Genomic DNA, 18,015 nt, shown 5'->3' with positions numbered 1-18,015 from the left:
GAGACAGTATGTTCAACTCTGTAGAATCCAGACGTTATCTGTGAGGACCTCTGCCCTGGGCATTGGAAAGAGTCTGTACCCATTTACTCACGCCCAGGAGAAATCACAACCCACCTCAGATGAACATGAAGTCCCAAATGACCCCTACTGTCTCCCACGCTGCCTCGACTCTTCCATACAGCTTCACCCATCTTCACCAAAAACCAACTTCATATGAAGTGTTTGAGAGGGTAGAAGCCTTTACTGAAATTGGAGGGTCTTGAGAAGGGGGTACACATTGCACCATCCAACCCCCGGCAGTTTAGAAATCACATATTCAGTATTCCCACTTTGAAAAGTCCTCGGACACCTCAGTACTAGGGGTTTTCATGGCTCTGAACGGAGGCTTGCTCTCTCTTATTTCTCTGCTCCTCTTTCCACCCTCACTTTTCACGGCCCTGAGGTCTCCCCTCTTGGGGACAAAAAGTACATTCATCTCATTTTCTTATGGGGCACAACCTGTCCACTTGTTGTTGAGTCTCTGCCAACACTCCTGCCCTTAGGGCCTGACTCTGTGCCCCAAGTGACATTAATGTCCTTTGCCAAAAAGGAGGAATCCTGGAGCCGGGAGATAAGACAGCACGTTATTCACTTTGCTATGTGGGTATCTTGAGAAACTTTCTTACTTAGAAGATAGCACATAGTAGATCTCAATACTCTTTATTAGTTAAATTAAATTAAACTGAAACTGAGAAAAAGATGACCTTGGATTATTTTGCTGGTCACATTCAGCCTTTGTTTCATGCACAAAGGCTGTTTGGTCTCTAGACTGAACAAGCATGTTGGCGCTGATCCCTGACTCTGTATCAAAAGAGGCAGGTTCCCGATCACTGCCAGCGTCTGACTGGGTGGGAATGTCCTGCTGGGAGAAGAAAGAGGGCCTCACATTCTCGTCATTCTCCCTTGTACCTGAGTAACTAGCTTGAAGATGAACAGAACACTGTAGGTGTTAGGTCGGATGCTATGATGACAGTAGAAGCCTGAGCTGTAAAAACAGAGCCAGAACGTAGCTGTGGGGCAGTGAGTCCCCTGGGGACAGAGTGCTGATACGTTTGAATAAACGAACAGGACAGGTGGCTACCATCTTCCCAAACTATCATGCTTTTTGCCTTTTTTTTTTTTTTTTTTTTTTGCTGACTTACAAGAAAGAAGGAGGAAATCCCAATGTCATCAAGGTGAATTAAATTCATGCACTTAACCTCTCTTCCTTTCCCAAATGCCAACAGCATTACCAACAAAATGGTCACTTCTCCATTCACCCTCCATCCAACCTATACTTTCTGAGTACCTACTACATGCCAGACACAGGTCTAGGTGCTAAAATAACTGTAAGTCTTAGTTAGAAAGAGATCCAGGGGGAGGATGTGATCTAGAAAGACTGGATGGATGTGGGGTGACCACTACAGAGTGAGTGGTCACCGAAGACCTTTCTGAGAAAAAGACACCAATGCTGAGTGAGGCTTGAATGAAAAGGGAAGCCAGCCATGTGAGGGTCTGTGAGAGTGGTCCAGGAGGAGGGAACAGATAAGAATCTGGAGTTCAGTGAAATATCAAAACCAAAATAAAACATAGAGTATAAGAGGCAAATAAATTTCCTACCAGCAGAGGATAAACATTGAGGAACTTTGGGAACTTGTGAAGCAGGTGAACTGGGGACAAAGCTGATTGTGGGCCCCCTAGGCTTCCAGTGGGGCCATCTGGGAATCAGGTGACTGAGTGTTGCCAGCAGAAGCCTGGGAAAATCGCAAGCCCTGAGCAGCAAGACTGGAAGTAGGGGCAGTTGGCAGGTACTGAATGAGGGGTCATAGGGGAGGAACTCAGAAATATGAGACACGGGTTCCCTGGGCCAAGAGGGTCTCTAAGTAAAAGGGGGACATTTTCTGGCCAGCTTCTCACATGGGAAGTAAAGCCAGAGGGTGGTGCCTGTGTAACCTAGGGCTGGTAGAGCTAATATGGATGAGAAAACATCTCAGCAAGGCAGGGAGACTTCCAAAGATGCTGAGGTTTCCTCCTGCTGCTCACGGGTTTCTGCAGATCTCTCTGTGTCCCCCTAAGATCCCTCAACAGATGGGAGAAGAGTGTCCTTCTTGGGGTGCACCGTGGAAAGGAAACTGAATGACTTAAACCCATCAGGCCCGAAACAGAGTGGCGCGCCTGGCTGCGGGAACGTGAGGCTAAGGAAAGGCTGGGCTTCCAGATCAGGCCTGTAATTAGCGTAAGATTAAACAGACAGCCCACCACTGCCAGAAATGATTACTTAGCTGACCTGGAGAGGGGACTAGGCATTGGTATTTTTTACAATAAGCTCTCTGGGTGGTTCTAATATATAGTGAAAGTTGAAAGCCAAGACCTTCACTTATGCAAACCAGTAGTACCCCAAATTGTCTGAAAGGACCGATCTGCTCTGAATAGTGGCTAGAGTAATGACGCAATGAACAGAAACGATGATTCTCTGATCAATGATCCTGTGAAATAAACTAAGTGGCAGAAATAGAGGGGACATATGAAAGAAATCTGAATTCCATCCAGGGCAATTCAAGAGGATATACAGCACTAGAACAGAGCAGGCTGTGAAGAAAAAGCAGTCCAAGAATATTATAAATTCTTGGAAATTAAAAGCACGAGTGTCAACTACCCCTCCCAGCACTCAGTAGGAAAAAAAACCTCGTTGAAGTATAAAGTCACAGAATGGATACCATTGAGACTGGTGACTCTGAAGAGTAACTCAAGAGATTCTATTCTTGAATATAGAAGAAAAAGACTAAGAGATGGAATTTTTAATAGAGAAAAGATAAGAGATAGTGCTACTACACCCCAGATGACCAGAGTTCCTACCAAAGGATTTCCTGAAAAGAGAGGGTAGAATGGAGAAAAGAGTAGCAATAAAGGAGAGGGAGAGAGAGAGAAGACAAGCAAGTTAAAGAAAGATTTAAGTTCTTGGATCAGATCAAAGGGACTATCAAGGGCATGTCAGAAATAATTAAAAAGAAGTTGCCTTTCTTACATGGGGCTTCCCAGGAGGCACTATTGGTAAAGAACCTGTCTGACCAATGCAGGGGACATAAGAGACATGGGTTCAGTCCCTGGGTCAGGAAGATCCACTGGAGGAGGAAATGGCAACCCACTCCAGTATTCCTGCATGGGAAATTCCATGGACAGAGGGGCCTGGCAGACTACAGTTCATAGGGTCACAAAGAGTCGGACACAACTGATGTGACTTAACACACACACACACACACACACACGACTAGACCAGAACTAGGGTAACAAAGCTAACACAAAACTTGACTAATAAAGTAAAATTCAAGGAAGAGAAAAAGAAACAAGGAGAAAAATTAGATTCAGAAAACAAACAGCTGGAAAAAATGTTAACTATGTGATCTGAGTAAATGTGACTGCTTTATATCCCCACATCCAAGGCAAAACGCATCACTAGAAAAAAGACAAAGAACACAAAAAAACAGGCAAGCCACCAACAAAAAATGAGTATCTAGTAATCGTAAGAATAGATTCTCAAGTATTTTAACAAAAAAATATAAGCAAAATGAGATGTTCATTTTAATCTGTCAGATTTGCAAAGATGAAAAAGATTGGTGATGCTTGGGTTGTTTTTAAGTCATTTCAGAGTTATTTGAAATATATATAAATTGGAAGAAAATATAGTATGTTTACTTTACTCCTAAATGAGCACACACGTGCTGTGGAGCGCTGTACATCTTCTCAACCCTGCCACCTTCATTTCCTATTCCATGTTGATTTTTGCCCAATAATTGCTTTTTATCACAGCAACTGCCCTGAACACCCTGATTTGCAGAGATATGGCATCACTGAAAGGAATATAATGTGATCTAATGTTGAAAACAGGGAACTACCTTAAGTTAGTCATTTATACAGTATCTGACATAGGTCAAACATCAGTGTTTTCCTTAACGATTTAGAATGTCCCCCGGGAATCCTGTGAGTTCCCTGCAGCAGCCCAGAGTGCTTGGGTGCAGTTTGGGAACCACGGCATTAAACTATCAACAAAGGCTCTTTCTGGAAAGTGAGATTGGGGTGGAGCAAGAGAGAGTTTTCTTTCTTATATACATTTAAAGTTTGAAGGGCTTCCCAGGTGGTGCTTAGTGGTAAAGAACCCACCTGCTAATGCAGGAGACATGAGATACAGGTTCAATCCCTGGGTTGGGAAGGTCCCCTGGAGGAAGGCATGGCAACCCACTCCAGCATTTTTGCCTGGGAGAATCCCATGGACAGAGGAGCCTGATGGGCTACATTCCATGGGGCTGCAAAAAGTCAGACACTACTGAAGCAACTGAGCATGCATGCATACACAAAGACAGTTTGAACCTTTTATAATGAGCGTCTGTGACTTCTATTCCTTCTTACAAGGTTTCCATCTTAAGAAAAGAAGTCAGAAAAAAAGACAAGGGTGAAAGTGAATGAGAGAGATACAAAGAAATGAAGAACAAAATAAAGAATTGTCTAGCCAAGGGGCAGAGGGTGCAAAGGCACAACATACTGGATTCCTTCTGTCATCTCCAATGTGGTCTAAGACCCCCTGGGCTTTAGTTGCTTAGCTATTAAGTAAACACACTAGCCTCTCTCATCTGTATGGGCTTCCCTGGTGGCCCAGACAGTAAAGAATCCTCCTGCAATGCAGGAGCCTAGGGTCAATCCCTGCAGTCGGGAAGATCCCCTGGAGAAGGAAATGGCAAGCCACTCCAGTATTCTTGCCTGGAGAATTCCATGGACAGAGGAGCCTGGAGGGCTACAGTCCGTGGGGTCACAAAGAGTCAGACTGAGCAACTAACGCTTTCACTTTTCTCTCATCCACAAGGAACTTCTGAACGGAACCTTTGTGCCTGCTACTCCAGAAGAGCAGAGGGATGAAGACCACAGCTCTGGGGCCCTCTGCCTGGGTTCTAATCCTAATCCTACCACCTCGTGTGACCTCGAGCAAGTCCATTAACTCCCATTTTCCATCTGTTCAATTCTGAGAATAATGTCTACCTGTTGTGGTGACTCACTGGAAGATACTTACTAGAGGCCAAGTACAGAGTGCTGCTGCTGCTGCTAAGTCGCTTCAGCCGTGTCCGACTCTGTGTGACCCCATAGACGGCAGCCCACCAGGCTTCCCCGTCCCTGGGATTCTCCAGGCAAGAACACTGGAGTGGGTTGCCATTTCCTTTTCCAATTCATGAAAGTGAAAAGTGAAAGTGAAGTCGCTCAGCCGTGTCCGACTCTGTGTGACCCCATAGACGGCAGCCCGCCTGGCTCCCCCATCCCTGGGATTCTCCAGGCAAGAACACTGGAGTGGGTTGCCATTTCCTTTTCCAATTCATGAAAGTGAAAAGTGCAAGTGAAGTAGCCCAGTCGTGTCCGACTCTAGCGACCCCATGGACTGCAGCCCACCAGGCTCCTCCGTCCATGGGATTTTCCAGGCAAAAGTACTGGAGTGGGGTGCCATTGCCTTCTCCGAAGTACAGAGTAAATGCTAGCTATTATTGTTGTTGTTGCTAATGTATGAAAAGCAAATGATCCACAGATTCTTGCCCTCCAGAAGTCAGAACTAGCAACTATGGCGGACTGTCCCAGTTATCATAACATCCATAGGATCAGAGAGAGGTCAGAGGGAAGCCATAAAGGATCCACATACAATACTATAAAGAGGTAGAAACCATGAGCAAGGAAATCATTTGGGTGGTTACAGGAGGAGTTTCTGTTCTGTTGATAAAAAGAGTCAAATTAAGATGGGGTATAATAATAATCTCCTATTCTCATGCACTGTGCTCCTCCCCCGACTTCCAAACATTAAAACATTTTTGTTTTTTTTACCTCATCTCTATGTCCCATAAAGCGATATCATCACTGATCCAGGGATTGGACGGCTCAGCTGGTGTGATCAAAGGGTCATATTCCACGTACTGTTCCGTGTAAGCAATTAAGCTGTAGAAGGAAAGCAGAGCAAAGAATACCACCAATTTCCCATAACAACAGGTATTCTGTTTAACACAAACATCATATCAATCTTCATATAATTCCAAGTTAAAGGGAAAAAAATATGACCCCCGCTCCCACTTCTGACAACTCAAACTGTTTTCATTTGTCCTTGTTCTCTCCCCATGATGGACATATTGTTTCTGCATTATTGCAATCATAGTATACACATACATTTTATATCTTTTTCCCACCTAACTCTTTCCCTGAATCTTGGTGCATCCCTCCCTGGTTATGCTAGCTTTACTGATACACTGGTCCAAACCTGCCTGTGTATCACCCTCCCATGGGGATTGCAGATCTCAGGGCATCTGGGGCACACAGCGGACGCTACAGTTTTTCAAGGCTGCCAGCCTAGTATTCCTTCCCAGCTGGATGGATTTCTTTACTATAAAGCCTTTAAAGTCCCGGCAGACCAAAAGGAGTTAACCTATTTAAAGGATTTTCCCAAAAAGTAACTCAGTTTTTACAGTTATAATTTAAAAAATCATAATCTTTTTAAATAGAATTTCATTTTTTTAAAGTTCATGTAGTTAAAATGATAAAATAGTGCTAAACACTTTCCTGTACAAAAAGCAACAGCGATGTTTTTTTCTCCTATCCCTTCTCACAGAGGCACCTACTTTCTGTCTTTATTTATTTATTTTTAGCATTTACCTGCTGCTGCTACTGCTGCTGCTGCTAAGTCGATTCAGTCATGTCTGACTCTGTGTGACCCCATAGAGGGCCTCAGATCAGATCAGATCAGATCAGTCACTCAGTTGTGTCCGACTCTTTGTGACCCCATGAATCGCAGGACACCAGGCCTCTCTGTCCATCACCAACTCCCAGAGTTCACTGAGACTCACGTCCATCGTGTCAGTAATGCCATCCAGCCATCTCATCCTCTGTTGTCCCCTTCTCCTCTTGCCCCCAATCCCTCCCAGCATCAGAGTCTTTTCCAATGAGTCAACTCTTCGCATGAGGTGGCCAAAGTACTGGAGTTTCACCTTTAGCATCATTCCTTCCAAAGAAATCCCAGGGCTGATCTTCTTCAGAATGGACTGGTTGGATCTCCTTGCAGTCCAAGGGACTCTCAAGAGTCTTCTCCAACACCACAGTTCAAAAGCATCAATTCTTCGGCGCTCAGCCTTCTTCACAGTCCAATTCTCACATCCATACATGACCACAGGAAAAATCATAGCCTTGACTAGACGAACCTTTGTTGGCAAAGTAATGTCTCTGCTTTTGAATATGCTATCTAGGTTGGTCATAACTTTCCTTCCAAAGAGTAAGCGTCTTTTAATTTCATGGCTGCAGTCACCATCTGTAGTGATTTTGGAGCCCACAAAAATAAAGGCTGACACTGTTTCCACTGTTTCCCCATCTATTTCCCATGAAGTGGTGGGACTGGATGCCATGATCTTCGTTTTCTGAATGTTGAGCTTTAAGCCAACTTTTTCACTCTCCACTTTCACTTTCATCAAGAGGCTTTTGAGTTCCTCTTCACTTTCTGCCATAAAGGTGGCGTCATCTGAATATCTGAGGTTATTGATATTTCTCCCAGCAATCTTGATTCCAGCTTGTGTTTCTTCCAGTCCAGCGTTTCTCATGATGTACTCTGCATATAAGTTAAATAAACAGGGTGACAATATACAGCCTTGACGAACTCCTTTTCCTATTTGGAACCAGTCTGTTGTTCCATGTCCAGTTCTAACTGTTGCTTCCTGACCTGCATACAAATTTCTCAAGAGGCAGATCAGGTGGTTTGGTATTCCCATCTCTTTCAGAATTTTCCACAGTTTATTGTCATCTACACAGTCAAAGGCTTTGGCATAGTCAATAAAGCAGAAATAGATGCTTTTCTGGAACTCTCTTACTTTTTCCATGATCCAACAGATGTTGGCAATTTGATCTCTGGTTCCTCTGCCTTTTCTAAAACCAGCTTGAACATCAGGAAGTTCACGGTTCACATATTGCTGAAGCCTGGCTTGGAGAATTTTGAGCATTACTTTACTAGCGTGTGAGATGAGTGCAATTGTGCGGTAGTTTGAGCATTCTTTGGCATTGCCTTTGTTTGGGATTGGAATGAAAACTGACCTTTTCCAGTCATGTGGCCACGGATATTCCTAAATTATATGTTTTCATACCTGCTTTTGATGATCAATTTTAAACAAAGATTAACTTTCTATTTACCAGTCCCCAACTCCCTCCACCATTTCCTCCAAATGTAACACTTTTGTTATATCAGTAGTCAGTGTTCATGTTTTGAACTATATAATAATTGTTTGCTGCTGGGCTCAGTAGTGTATTACATTTTTTAAGTGTTCTAACAAATGTGTAAAAACACCTAGCAATACTTTCCCACAGCACATCAGATAATCAATCAGTTCTCTCTGTCTCCTGGAGGCCCTCTCCCCAAAGTCTTGAGTCCTCTTGCTCTATTCTGAACCGTTTGTTCTATAGGCTTGATGCAAAACCGTCATCTCGGGCCTTCCTTCACTTCGGTGGGAGCCCTGGTTTCCTGGATTCCACGCCTGCCTACTGGTTCTACTCCCTGGCTGTGCTGAGGCACATCCTTTAGCAGTTTCCTAAGAAAGGATACACAAGAGCTAAATATTTTGAGTCTTTGCAGGCCTAAAATTGCTTTTACTTCATACTTCACTCACAGTGCTGGATATAGAACCCTGAGTTAAAAATCATTTTTCTTTCAGAATTTTGAAGGCATCGCTCCATTTCTTTTGATATCCAGTTTGTTATGGTACTATTAAGAAGTCTGAATCCATTTTAATTTTTGTTCTTTTGTTTGGTTTCTTTTCTCTCTGGAAGCTTAGAGTTGTCTCTTGATTGCTACGCTGCTGCTGCTGCGTCACTTCAGTCGTGTCTGATTCCGTGTGACCCCATAGATGGCAGCCCACCAGGATCTTCTGTCCCTGGGATTCTCCAGGCAAGAACACTGGAGTGGGTTGCCATTGCCTTCTCCCTTTATTGCTATAGTGCTTTCAAATTTCCCCACGACCCTTGCTGGTAGTTTTTATTCACTGTGCACATGGGCAAAAAAAAAAAAAATATATATATATATATACACACACACACACACACACACACACACACACATATATATTTCCCAGAAATCTCATGGTATTTCTTTGGTAATTTCATAACCTTCATCTCCTTGGTCTTCTCTTTTTATAATTATTTTAAATTAAATGTTGGAATTGAAAATCCAATATTTCTAAATTTTCTCTATTTTTTTTTCTCGTCTTCTTGTCTATTGGTTCTTCTGAAATTTTCTTTATTTTTTCCACTATGGACTATCACTTTCTTACATTTCCAGAGCTCACTCTTGTTTATCTTGGTATCTAGTTCTTATTTTATGAATGAAATATCTTCTTAGGTTTCTGGGGATATTGTGTGCTCAGTCGTTCAGTCGTGTCTGACTCTTTGCATCCCCCTAGACTGTAGCCCACTAGGCTCCTCTGTCCATGGAATTTTCTAGGCAAGAGTATTGGAACAGGTTGCCATTTCCTATTCCAAGGCATCTTCGCAACCCAGGGATCAAACCTGAGTCTCTTACACTGGCAGGCAGATTCTTTACCTCTGAGCCACCAGAGAAACCCAAAGTAGTGGTAGACAAACTTGTTCTGCAAGACCGAAATAGTTAATATTTTAGGCTTGGCAGACCAGATGGTGTCTGTTGCAACTACTTGGCTCTTCTATTATGGCACAAAAGCAGCCACAGATAATTCATGAATAAATGTGTGTGACTGTGTTCCAATAAAACTTTATTTGCAAACACAGGGAGTGGAGTGGAATGGATTTGGCCTGCGTGTTATAGTTAGCAGTCTCTTGCCTATGGGCATCTACATCTGGCTCCTGAGAGCAAGGCATGGGAGGAGTCAGGGGTTCCAGAGCTTGTATGCAACTCACTCAGTAATTCTCTTGCTTTCAGCTTGCCCTTTGTGATGTGATGTGTCTGAGTTCTGAGCTAATGGGATTCAATTTCTCCAGAGAATAAAGTGCCCACCTCCTGCGTTTGTCATTAATGGGGAGAGAGGGTCTCTTTGTGGGCTTGGAATCACAGATGCAGAAGCTCCAGAGACTGACTACCTATTCCTCTGGGGTCACCCCCATGCCTCCTTCTTGCCTCCCATGGTCCTGGGTGCCTTCAAGAACCAAAGCCAGATTTTGCTGGGCAAACTGGTTTTGTTATAATTCTCCCACCCCTAACAAAGAGGTCATAATATTCTTCATTCTGTCCCCATTCAATTTATTTTTTATTAAATTTTGAAACATTTCTCATAAAAATTATAAGAGTATCACCCTTGAACTCACCACCCAATATAAAGAAGCACAACATTACAAACAGAGACAGAAGCCTGTGGTCATGCTCCTTAATTCCATACACTTGTGATCTTGGAAAAATGTGTGGAGATTATTCATTCATTCATTTGTTGAGCTTGTGAGTTTATACTATTTTTATTCCTTTACTGACATGTTACTTTTGGGGAGAGAGAGAAGACAAATATTTGTCCACAATATTATTAGTATCTTAAATGAATTTATTATAATCTATGTAATCATTTCCTTTATATTAGACATTGACTTTTTCTTTCTTTTAGTATACATAGTTCTGGCTACAGTAAAACAGCATTGTTCATGTAAGTTTTTCTGTCTTTTAGGTTATTTATTTAGAATTAATATCCATAAGTGGAATCATTGGACCAGCAGGTATAAATCTTTTTATGGTTATCGATCCACAATAAAACTTTCCCGTAAGCATTGCCATCTTGAGTGTCACCAGCTTCCCCTGTAATGGCAGATTCAGAGTCACAATTCCTGCTACTGAATTGCAAAGAGCAGGCGTGGCCAAGTAGCTTGCTTCTGAGAATGTGAAGAAATTCGTTGGCAGCTCCATCTCATTGCTACTCAAAAACGTGGTCCATGAAGCGCGGGACAGGTATCACTGGGAGCTTGTAAGAAATGCAGAAGCTCAGGTCCCACCCAGACCTACTGAGTCAGAATCTGCATTGGTAATAAGATCACCAGGTGAATGATATGCAAGTTTCAGAAGCACCACATCCCGTTCTTCAATTTTCTGAGAGGCTCAGGATGTTTTATTCATCAAATGAAGATGAAGGAGCCTGTGATACTTTTAGTTTTAAACACATTGTCTCATGCACGGACTGTAACCCCACGGGGGTGGGAGGAGCAGTGGACCAAATTGAGAAGCTTTGGTTTCTGGTTCTTCGGTGAGCCATTGAACTGATCTTTGTCCTGGTAGCACAGAAGGTAAAGAATCTGCCTGTGATGAGGGAGACCCAGGTTTGATCCCTGGGTCAGGAAGATCCCCTGGAGAAGGGAATGGCAATCCTCCCTCCAGAAGGGAATACCCACTCCAGTATTCTCACCTGGAGAATTCTGTGGAGAGAGGAGTCTGGCGTGCTATAAGGCAAGTTCGCCATATATTACCTAATGGACTTGATGAGCCCTCAGGACCTTTTAATAAGAAAATAGGAAAGCATTTCAAGAGTCCTCCAGTTACCCCACAGCTATAAGATAGATGCTTGCAACCAAGACGGGCAGTTCATGCCCAGGGTCCTGTAAATCTCTTGCTGGTGGTACATTTGGTGCAGGCGAGGCTTCATCCATACAAGCTGTCCAGCGTCTCAGGTGAGAATGGACAGGTACGGGAGCTCTAACTGAGCACTGTGATAGCGGGATCAAGAGGTAAGTTGGTGCTGTGCTAGCTCCCAGGGCAGGCATCCCTTTGCCACATGGGCCAATTTCATGCTTCCTGAGGTGAACACATCCAGACAGAGACGGTGACGTACTCCAACCCCACAGGGACAGGAGCTCCTGGGCTCGGGACCCTCCCCGACCTGGCCCTATGTACCTCTTTGTCTGGCTGTTCATCTGTATCCTTTAATAAACTGTAAGTGAAAGTGTTTCCCAGAGTTCTGTGAGACACTGCACAAATTAACCAAACCCAAGGAAGGGGTCATGGGAACTTCTGTTTATAGCCAAGTCAGACAGAAGTTGTGGGGAACCTAAGGACTCATTATGACTGGCATCTGAAGCGGGGTGAGTGAAAGTTGCTCAGTTGTGTCCGACTCTTCACGACCCCTTGGACTCTACAGTCCATGGAATCCTCCAGGCCAGAATACTGGAGTGGGTACCCTTTCCCTTCTCCAGATCTTCCCAACCCAGGGAATGAACTCAGGTCTCCTGCACTGCAAGCGGACTCTTTAACGTCTGAGCCACCAGGGAAGCCCATGGCGGCGTGAGAGTAAAGGAAAAACACAGGGAAAGGAAGACTGTATTTTTTCCCTACACAGCATCCCAAGAATGAAGTATATACATGGCATCAGTACATAGTATATGAGGGGGAAGAAGGAGAGATGCTGTCAGGCTCCAAGGAAAATGCACAGTGAGGGCTGGCTTGCAGCTGTGGGAAGTGATTACTCAAGGGGAGCAAGGGCATGGAATACAAAGCATTCTGGGAGAGTGACCATCATTCTGACTTCAGACATACAACACAAATGTGCTGCTGCATTCCCTAGGATATCAGGGCCTCTCGTGGGAAGGAAACCCGGAGACAGAATGTGAGAAGGGTGAACAGGAGAGTGAGTTTGCATCCCCTTTGGTACATGTACTTTCTAAATGATGGTGCACAAAGGGAGACCGGGCAGGAAGAGGATCTGAATGGGAAGGGAATTAAAAGCAGAGCAGCACAGCAGACACAGAAGAAAAAAGGTTGCTTCTTATTAATTCATTCATCTCTCTTTCTTCACAGTGGAGAAAATGGGGAGTAAAGACAATATAAAGAAAGAATTCCTTAGTTATGGGCCACCCAGAGAAAAGATATGCAACAGAGAAACTCAGGTTGAGGGAAGGGCCATGGGGGTGAATGTGGCCCCTTAGACAGAAGAGCATACGCCAGGCCAGCTATCACGGCCTTTCTAGGTCTTGGTCTGGATACAGGCACCCTGTCTACAGTGTTACCTCTGGTGTTTTCTTTCCTATCACCTAATATGAGCTGGGAATGAGAAGCAAGGACTCTGCGGCATCTGGAATCGCATAAAAGCACTGTTGTAATAACCTCTTTGGTCCCCTTTTTTTCCTCCCTGAAACTGTCATTAGACAGTAAGTTCACAGACTTCTATCACCCTAGCAGGTTTTTAATAGACCCTTAGGGTCTGCAGTCCCTTGCTCATTATCTCATTTCATGAATTATACTTCATGATCACAGAGGGGTCAGGAAGCAGAGGAGGAACCTGCTATAATTTCAGGGGACAGCAGTGATCTCGGACATGGGCAGGCAAGGTGATGGTAAAAAATCAATTCAGCAGTTGGCTGTGATGCACACATGGCTCCCAAGGATCAAGTAAGGATAAGCTAAGTGCAGGAGCAGATAAAAAAATCACACAACACTATTTCTCCATGTGGGACAGCTTTGCATGATCCGGGCAGTGACTGGCCAGAGCTCAGTGCCACTAAAGGTGGATAAACAGCAAAATATAGAGACTTTCCAGACAATTTGAAACTAAAATGTATAGGTTTTTGCATTCTCAAAGTTGGTTTGCCTAGTGCAAAGCTGGGCTGAATAAAAAGTGGATCCCCTTGAGCACTCTTGCAAAGAAGAGCAAGACCTCATCTATTTGGCAATTTCGCCTATTGAGGAAACATAGATAAATGACCAAAAGGGCCTTGGAGCAGAGTCTACAATGAAATAACATATGCCCCAAGGCTCAATGCCTGTTATTAAGAAGAGCACACCTCATGAAGACTCTTTTCCTCTTGCTTTTGGATGGAGACTAAAGAACTTGATTATTTGATTTTCTGGTGTAGTAAATCCATTTTAAAAGTGGAGTCTATTTCCCCAGTCCTTGAATCTGATCTGGGCCTGTGACTTGCTTTTGTTAATAAAATGCAGCAGAAGCGTCAGAATGCCAGTTTCAAGCCTCAAGGAGCTCTGCACGTTTCTGCTCTCTTGCTTGCAATCCTTCTGTCCCCAGGCGAACAAGGTCAAACCAGCCTGCTGGAGGATGGGAGACCATGCAAAGCTCTGCCCAATGGTCCCAGCCAAGGTCATCCTAAACCAGCTGAACCAAACACATGAGAGATCCCAGGCAAGATCAGTAGAGCAGCCAACCGAATCCACAGAAGCACACAGACATGAGGGTGGTCCAGCAGACATAGACATATGTACACAGACACGTGAGCACACAGACTGGCAGGTAGTCATGAGAGCAATAGTAAATGCCACTTGTTTGAGACACTATGCTTTCAGGTGGTTTGTTACTCAGCAATAGCTAACTGATACACCTGGCCTGCTACATATTGGAAATGGGAATAGTTTAGAAAGGAAGAAGGGCTACTGGAGACAAGCCATGCTGACAGAAATAAGAAAACAAGGCAGCAACTAAAAAGCAAAAACAGAGACTCAAAGAACATACTGGTCTGAGGCCCCGATGGCTCAGACAGTAAACAATCTGCCTGCAATGCAGGAGACCCACGTTGGATCCCCAGGTCAGGAAGATCCCCTGGAGAAGAGAATGGCAAGCCACTCCAGTATTCTTGCCTGGAGAATTCCATGGACAGATGAGCATGGCGGGCTACAGTTCATGGGGTCACAGAGTCGGACATGACTGAACGACCAGCACTTTTGCTTTACTAGGGGAAAGGGAAACGTTTTGGTAAGACCTGATCACCGACAGAATTTTAAAGCCAATATATGAACACTGACCCTGAGTTATCCAGAAAACTTAACTGAAAGGCAGTATTCTTTCTTTAAGAAGGCAAGGGCATTTTTAAGCAATATTCTCATTCAAAATAGTTAAAATGAAAAGCTCAAGGTGTTAAGCATTATTTGTCTGGAAAATTCATTTGTGTGTGCAGAGACCATACTTTCTAAAGCCAAAACTGGGTGACATTTCAGATGGCCTTTGGTACCGCTTCCAGGAAATGCAGTTTGGTGGCCATGATGTAGGCATTTTAGGACATTTGACCACTCACGGGGATGATGAGACAGAAGAGGTGAAATCAAGATGACCCAGGAAAATCTGCACAGAAGAGCCAACCTCCTTCCTCAAAGGTTCCAGGTTCATGGTATCAGAGGAGGCAGCCCAGGGAGACCCACAGACTGGAGGCTGCAGGGCCAGCCTTCAGCAGCCTGCAGGACTCAATGTCCTGGAGAGTGGAAATGAAAGAGGTGGGAAGAACTGCCATCTTCAGGGCCAGCCTCTTTCCTTGGCCTGTCCTCTGTCCCTCTGGACACCACACAGCAGGTTCATGCCATTTTATGTACTTGAATTCTGCTCCTTTCCAAAGCATCACACTGGAAAATAATAATTGTTCACATTCGCTGCAAGTGTTGTAAGTGCCAAGGACTAGATCAAGCTCTCGCAGAGGATTAACTCATGAACCCCGTTAGTTACGAACCACTGCTGCCTCCCCTTTCAAGAGGTGAACCGAGGCACGGAGAGGTGAAGCAACCTGCCCAAGATCACACAGTTGGAAAATGGCAGAGGCGGAATCCAAACCTAGATGGCTGGCTCCACGTCCATCCCCTGCACTGTGTGGTTCTGCTCCTTTACTTTGCAAAGGTTCCTTTTTCTCTTCCCGGCTATGTCGGCTGCATCCTTTGACTCAATCTTGACTTCTGCCTTTTTCAGAACTGGACTTTTATGATCACCAGCCCTCCTGCCCTCTCCCCACTTTCAGTTCTCAGAGAACTAAGGGGAAAACCACACGTGCCTGCTCTCAGCGGGCGGCGGTCCTTTGCCCTATGGCTTCTGGCTAATGACCACGATCGCCTGGAGTGGGTCCAGGGAAGCCAGGTCTGCCCACCTGTGATAGCTCAGCCGCTGCCTCTGGCGAGCAGAGCAGTGGCACCCAAGGCCAGCTGCCAGCGCCACCTCCCTATTCTCACCCCCCACCGAGCCACTGACAGACCAAGGCTCCAGGCTGCTTTATCTCCTGCTAACACCCGTCTCCTCTCCCTCCTCTCTATCTGGGGGTTTCCTGTGGCTCTAATGAAAAACCCTTGTGTCACATTGAAAAGTTGCCAGTTACTGCTGCTGGGAATAAAATGCAGTCTCTGCGGGGCGGAGACTCATGAAAGCTTCAGGCTGGGAAGTGAGGAGGGCAGGGTCGGAATGAATAATCTCTTCGGGTGTGAGCAGGCTCTCAAGCATAATTAGATGGTACCAGGTGAGGCCTGTAAACAAACAATGCACCGCTCAGGCTCCCCGCCCCCGCCAGGGATGTCTCCTTTCCTGCCATGCACACCCACCCAGCTGGCCACCCTTGTGCTGACGGGGTTGGGATCTTTCCCTCCACCCCAAAGATGAGACCAGGCTGGGTGTCCCTTTTGATGTGAGCTCTCAGGTCGCTGTGCGTGGTGGGTAGTAGCTTCCTCAAATCCTCAGAGACCTGGTCAGTCCACCATGGGGTATTCAAAATGCAGTTTCCCTGATCTACTCTGAATCACTGAGTCTAATTGCTAGCACGATGGCTTAAGACTCTCCAGTCTTAACCCCATCCCCGACCTGGATGATCAGGCACAAAACCACTGACCCTAGCAAGCAGACCAATGGAAAGACACACCCACATACATGCTCTCCTAGGTCTGCAAACTTTAGAGTGTCCTTCCACGGCTAGCTCTGGTCCTAGGACAGCCAGGACAGACACTACTGTCCTCCATTCACAGACAAAGAAGCTTGCAGCTCCTCATAGGCTACGACACCAGGGGAGTCCAGGTCCTCCCAGCTGTTTCACTCACAAGCACTCTGCTGGGACGAAGACAACCACAGTGAGGTTTGCAAAGCAACCTCAGAGCCTGGTACTCCAAAAGCCCCACATTATGATAGTGGGGTGAGGAGGCTCCCCAGCCTGCCAGGCTAAAACTGTGACCCCTAGAACACTTGTCTAATGTGAGGTAAGCTCCAGCCATGGCAACCTTCTCAAGCATGTGCATTAGGGGAAAATAGGAATATCAGGAATTCTCAGTGGGGTCGATTTTGCCCCCTCCTGGGACATTTGATGGCGTGTGAAAACATTTTTGTTGTCATAAACTATGACGTGGGGTTTTGGCATCTAGCGGGTAGAGGTCAAGGGCTTCCTAGGTGGTGCAGGGGTAAAGAATCTGCCTGCCAGTGCAGGAGACGTGGGTTCGATCCCTGGCTCCGGAAGATGCCCTGGAGAAGGAAGTGGCAACCCACTCCAGTATTCTTGCCTGGGAAATCCCGTGGACAGAGAAGCCTGGCGGGTGACAGTCCATGGGGTTGCAAAGAGCAGGAAATGACTGAGTCACTGAGCACACACAAATGTGGGTAGAGGTCAAGGATGCTGCAGAACGTCATGTACAGGACAGCCTCCTGCCACCAACAAGTATTTGGCCCAGAATGTCAGTTGTGACACTGCTGAGAAGTCCCGGGATAGATTCGAGATGCCATCAAAGAGATGAGCCCATATCCGAGGATGTCCTTGGCCACTTAAGGGCAAAGTGTGAATCCCAGTTTGGCATTTGTGTGTGGAGTTTTCTTTGGCTTGATTTTTTTGCTGTTATTTATCTAGAAAGGAGATGTGGATGAACCCAGGGGCCATCAGAGAAAAGGCTTACAGGTTGAACACACAGCCAGCCCTCCGTGTCAGGTGGGCTTAAAGGACCCAGTTTACTGTGATGACCAATAAATACTAAGACCCAGCTCAAGCCCCTGAGCCTTCAGATATTGGTCGCCACTTTAACAGTAGCATATGGATGAATAAACCTCTGGTTGGGGGTTACCTGCTCAGATTTATTCCATATAGACTCTCCAGGTGGTCTCCCCTCTTTAAAAAAGTTCAAAAACAGACTGTTTCATTGACAAAATCAAGTCTCCCACGAGTTAACAGAGTGGAACCAACTGCTGGTGCAGACTGTAGCACTAAGGCTCCTGCGGAAGCCAGGCTGCAGGTGCCAAATATTTTCTTTACAGCTGATTCGATGCAGTTGGGTGG

The 18,015-nt window shown here is 45.3% G+C and overlaps 1 protein-coding gene across 3 annotated transcripts in view; it reads right to left on the bottom strand.

The window, feature by feature from the left end:
- The window catches only part of RGS6 (regulator of G protein signaling 6), a 622,410-nt gene that overhangs the window by 61,774 nt on the left and 542,621 nt on the right, over window positions 1-18,015 (bottom strand). For all 3 annotated transcript variants that reach the window (XM_055538549.1, XM_055538551.1, XM_055538550.1), the window contains exon 13: window positions 5,872-5,982. In XM_055538549.1, the coding sequence (XP_055394524.1) occupies window positions 5,872-5,982 (111 nt within the window). The remainder of the gene's footprint in view (window positions 1-5,871; window positions 5,983-18,015) is intronic.

The sequence above is a fragment of the Bubalus kerabau genome, chromosome 10, assembly GCF_029407905.1.
Source record: "Bubalus kerabau isolate K-KA32 ecotype Philippines breed swamp buffalo chromosome 10, PCC_UOA_SB_1v2, whole genome shotgun sequence".
In the NCBI taxonomy this organism is placed as follows: Eukaryota; Metazoa; Chordata; class Mammalia; order Artiodactyla; family Bovidae; genus Bubalus; species Bubalus kerabau.
This window is presented reverse-complemented; position numbering and strand designations above follow the sequence as displayed.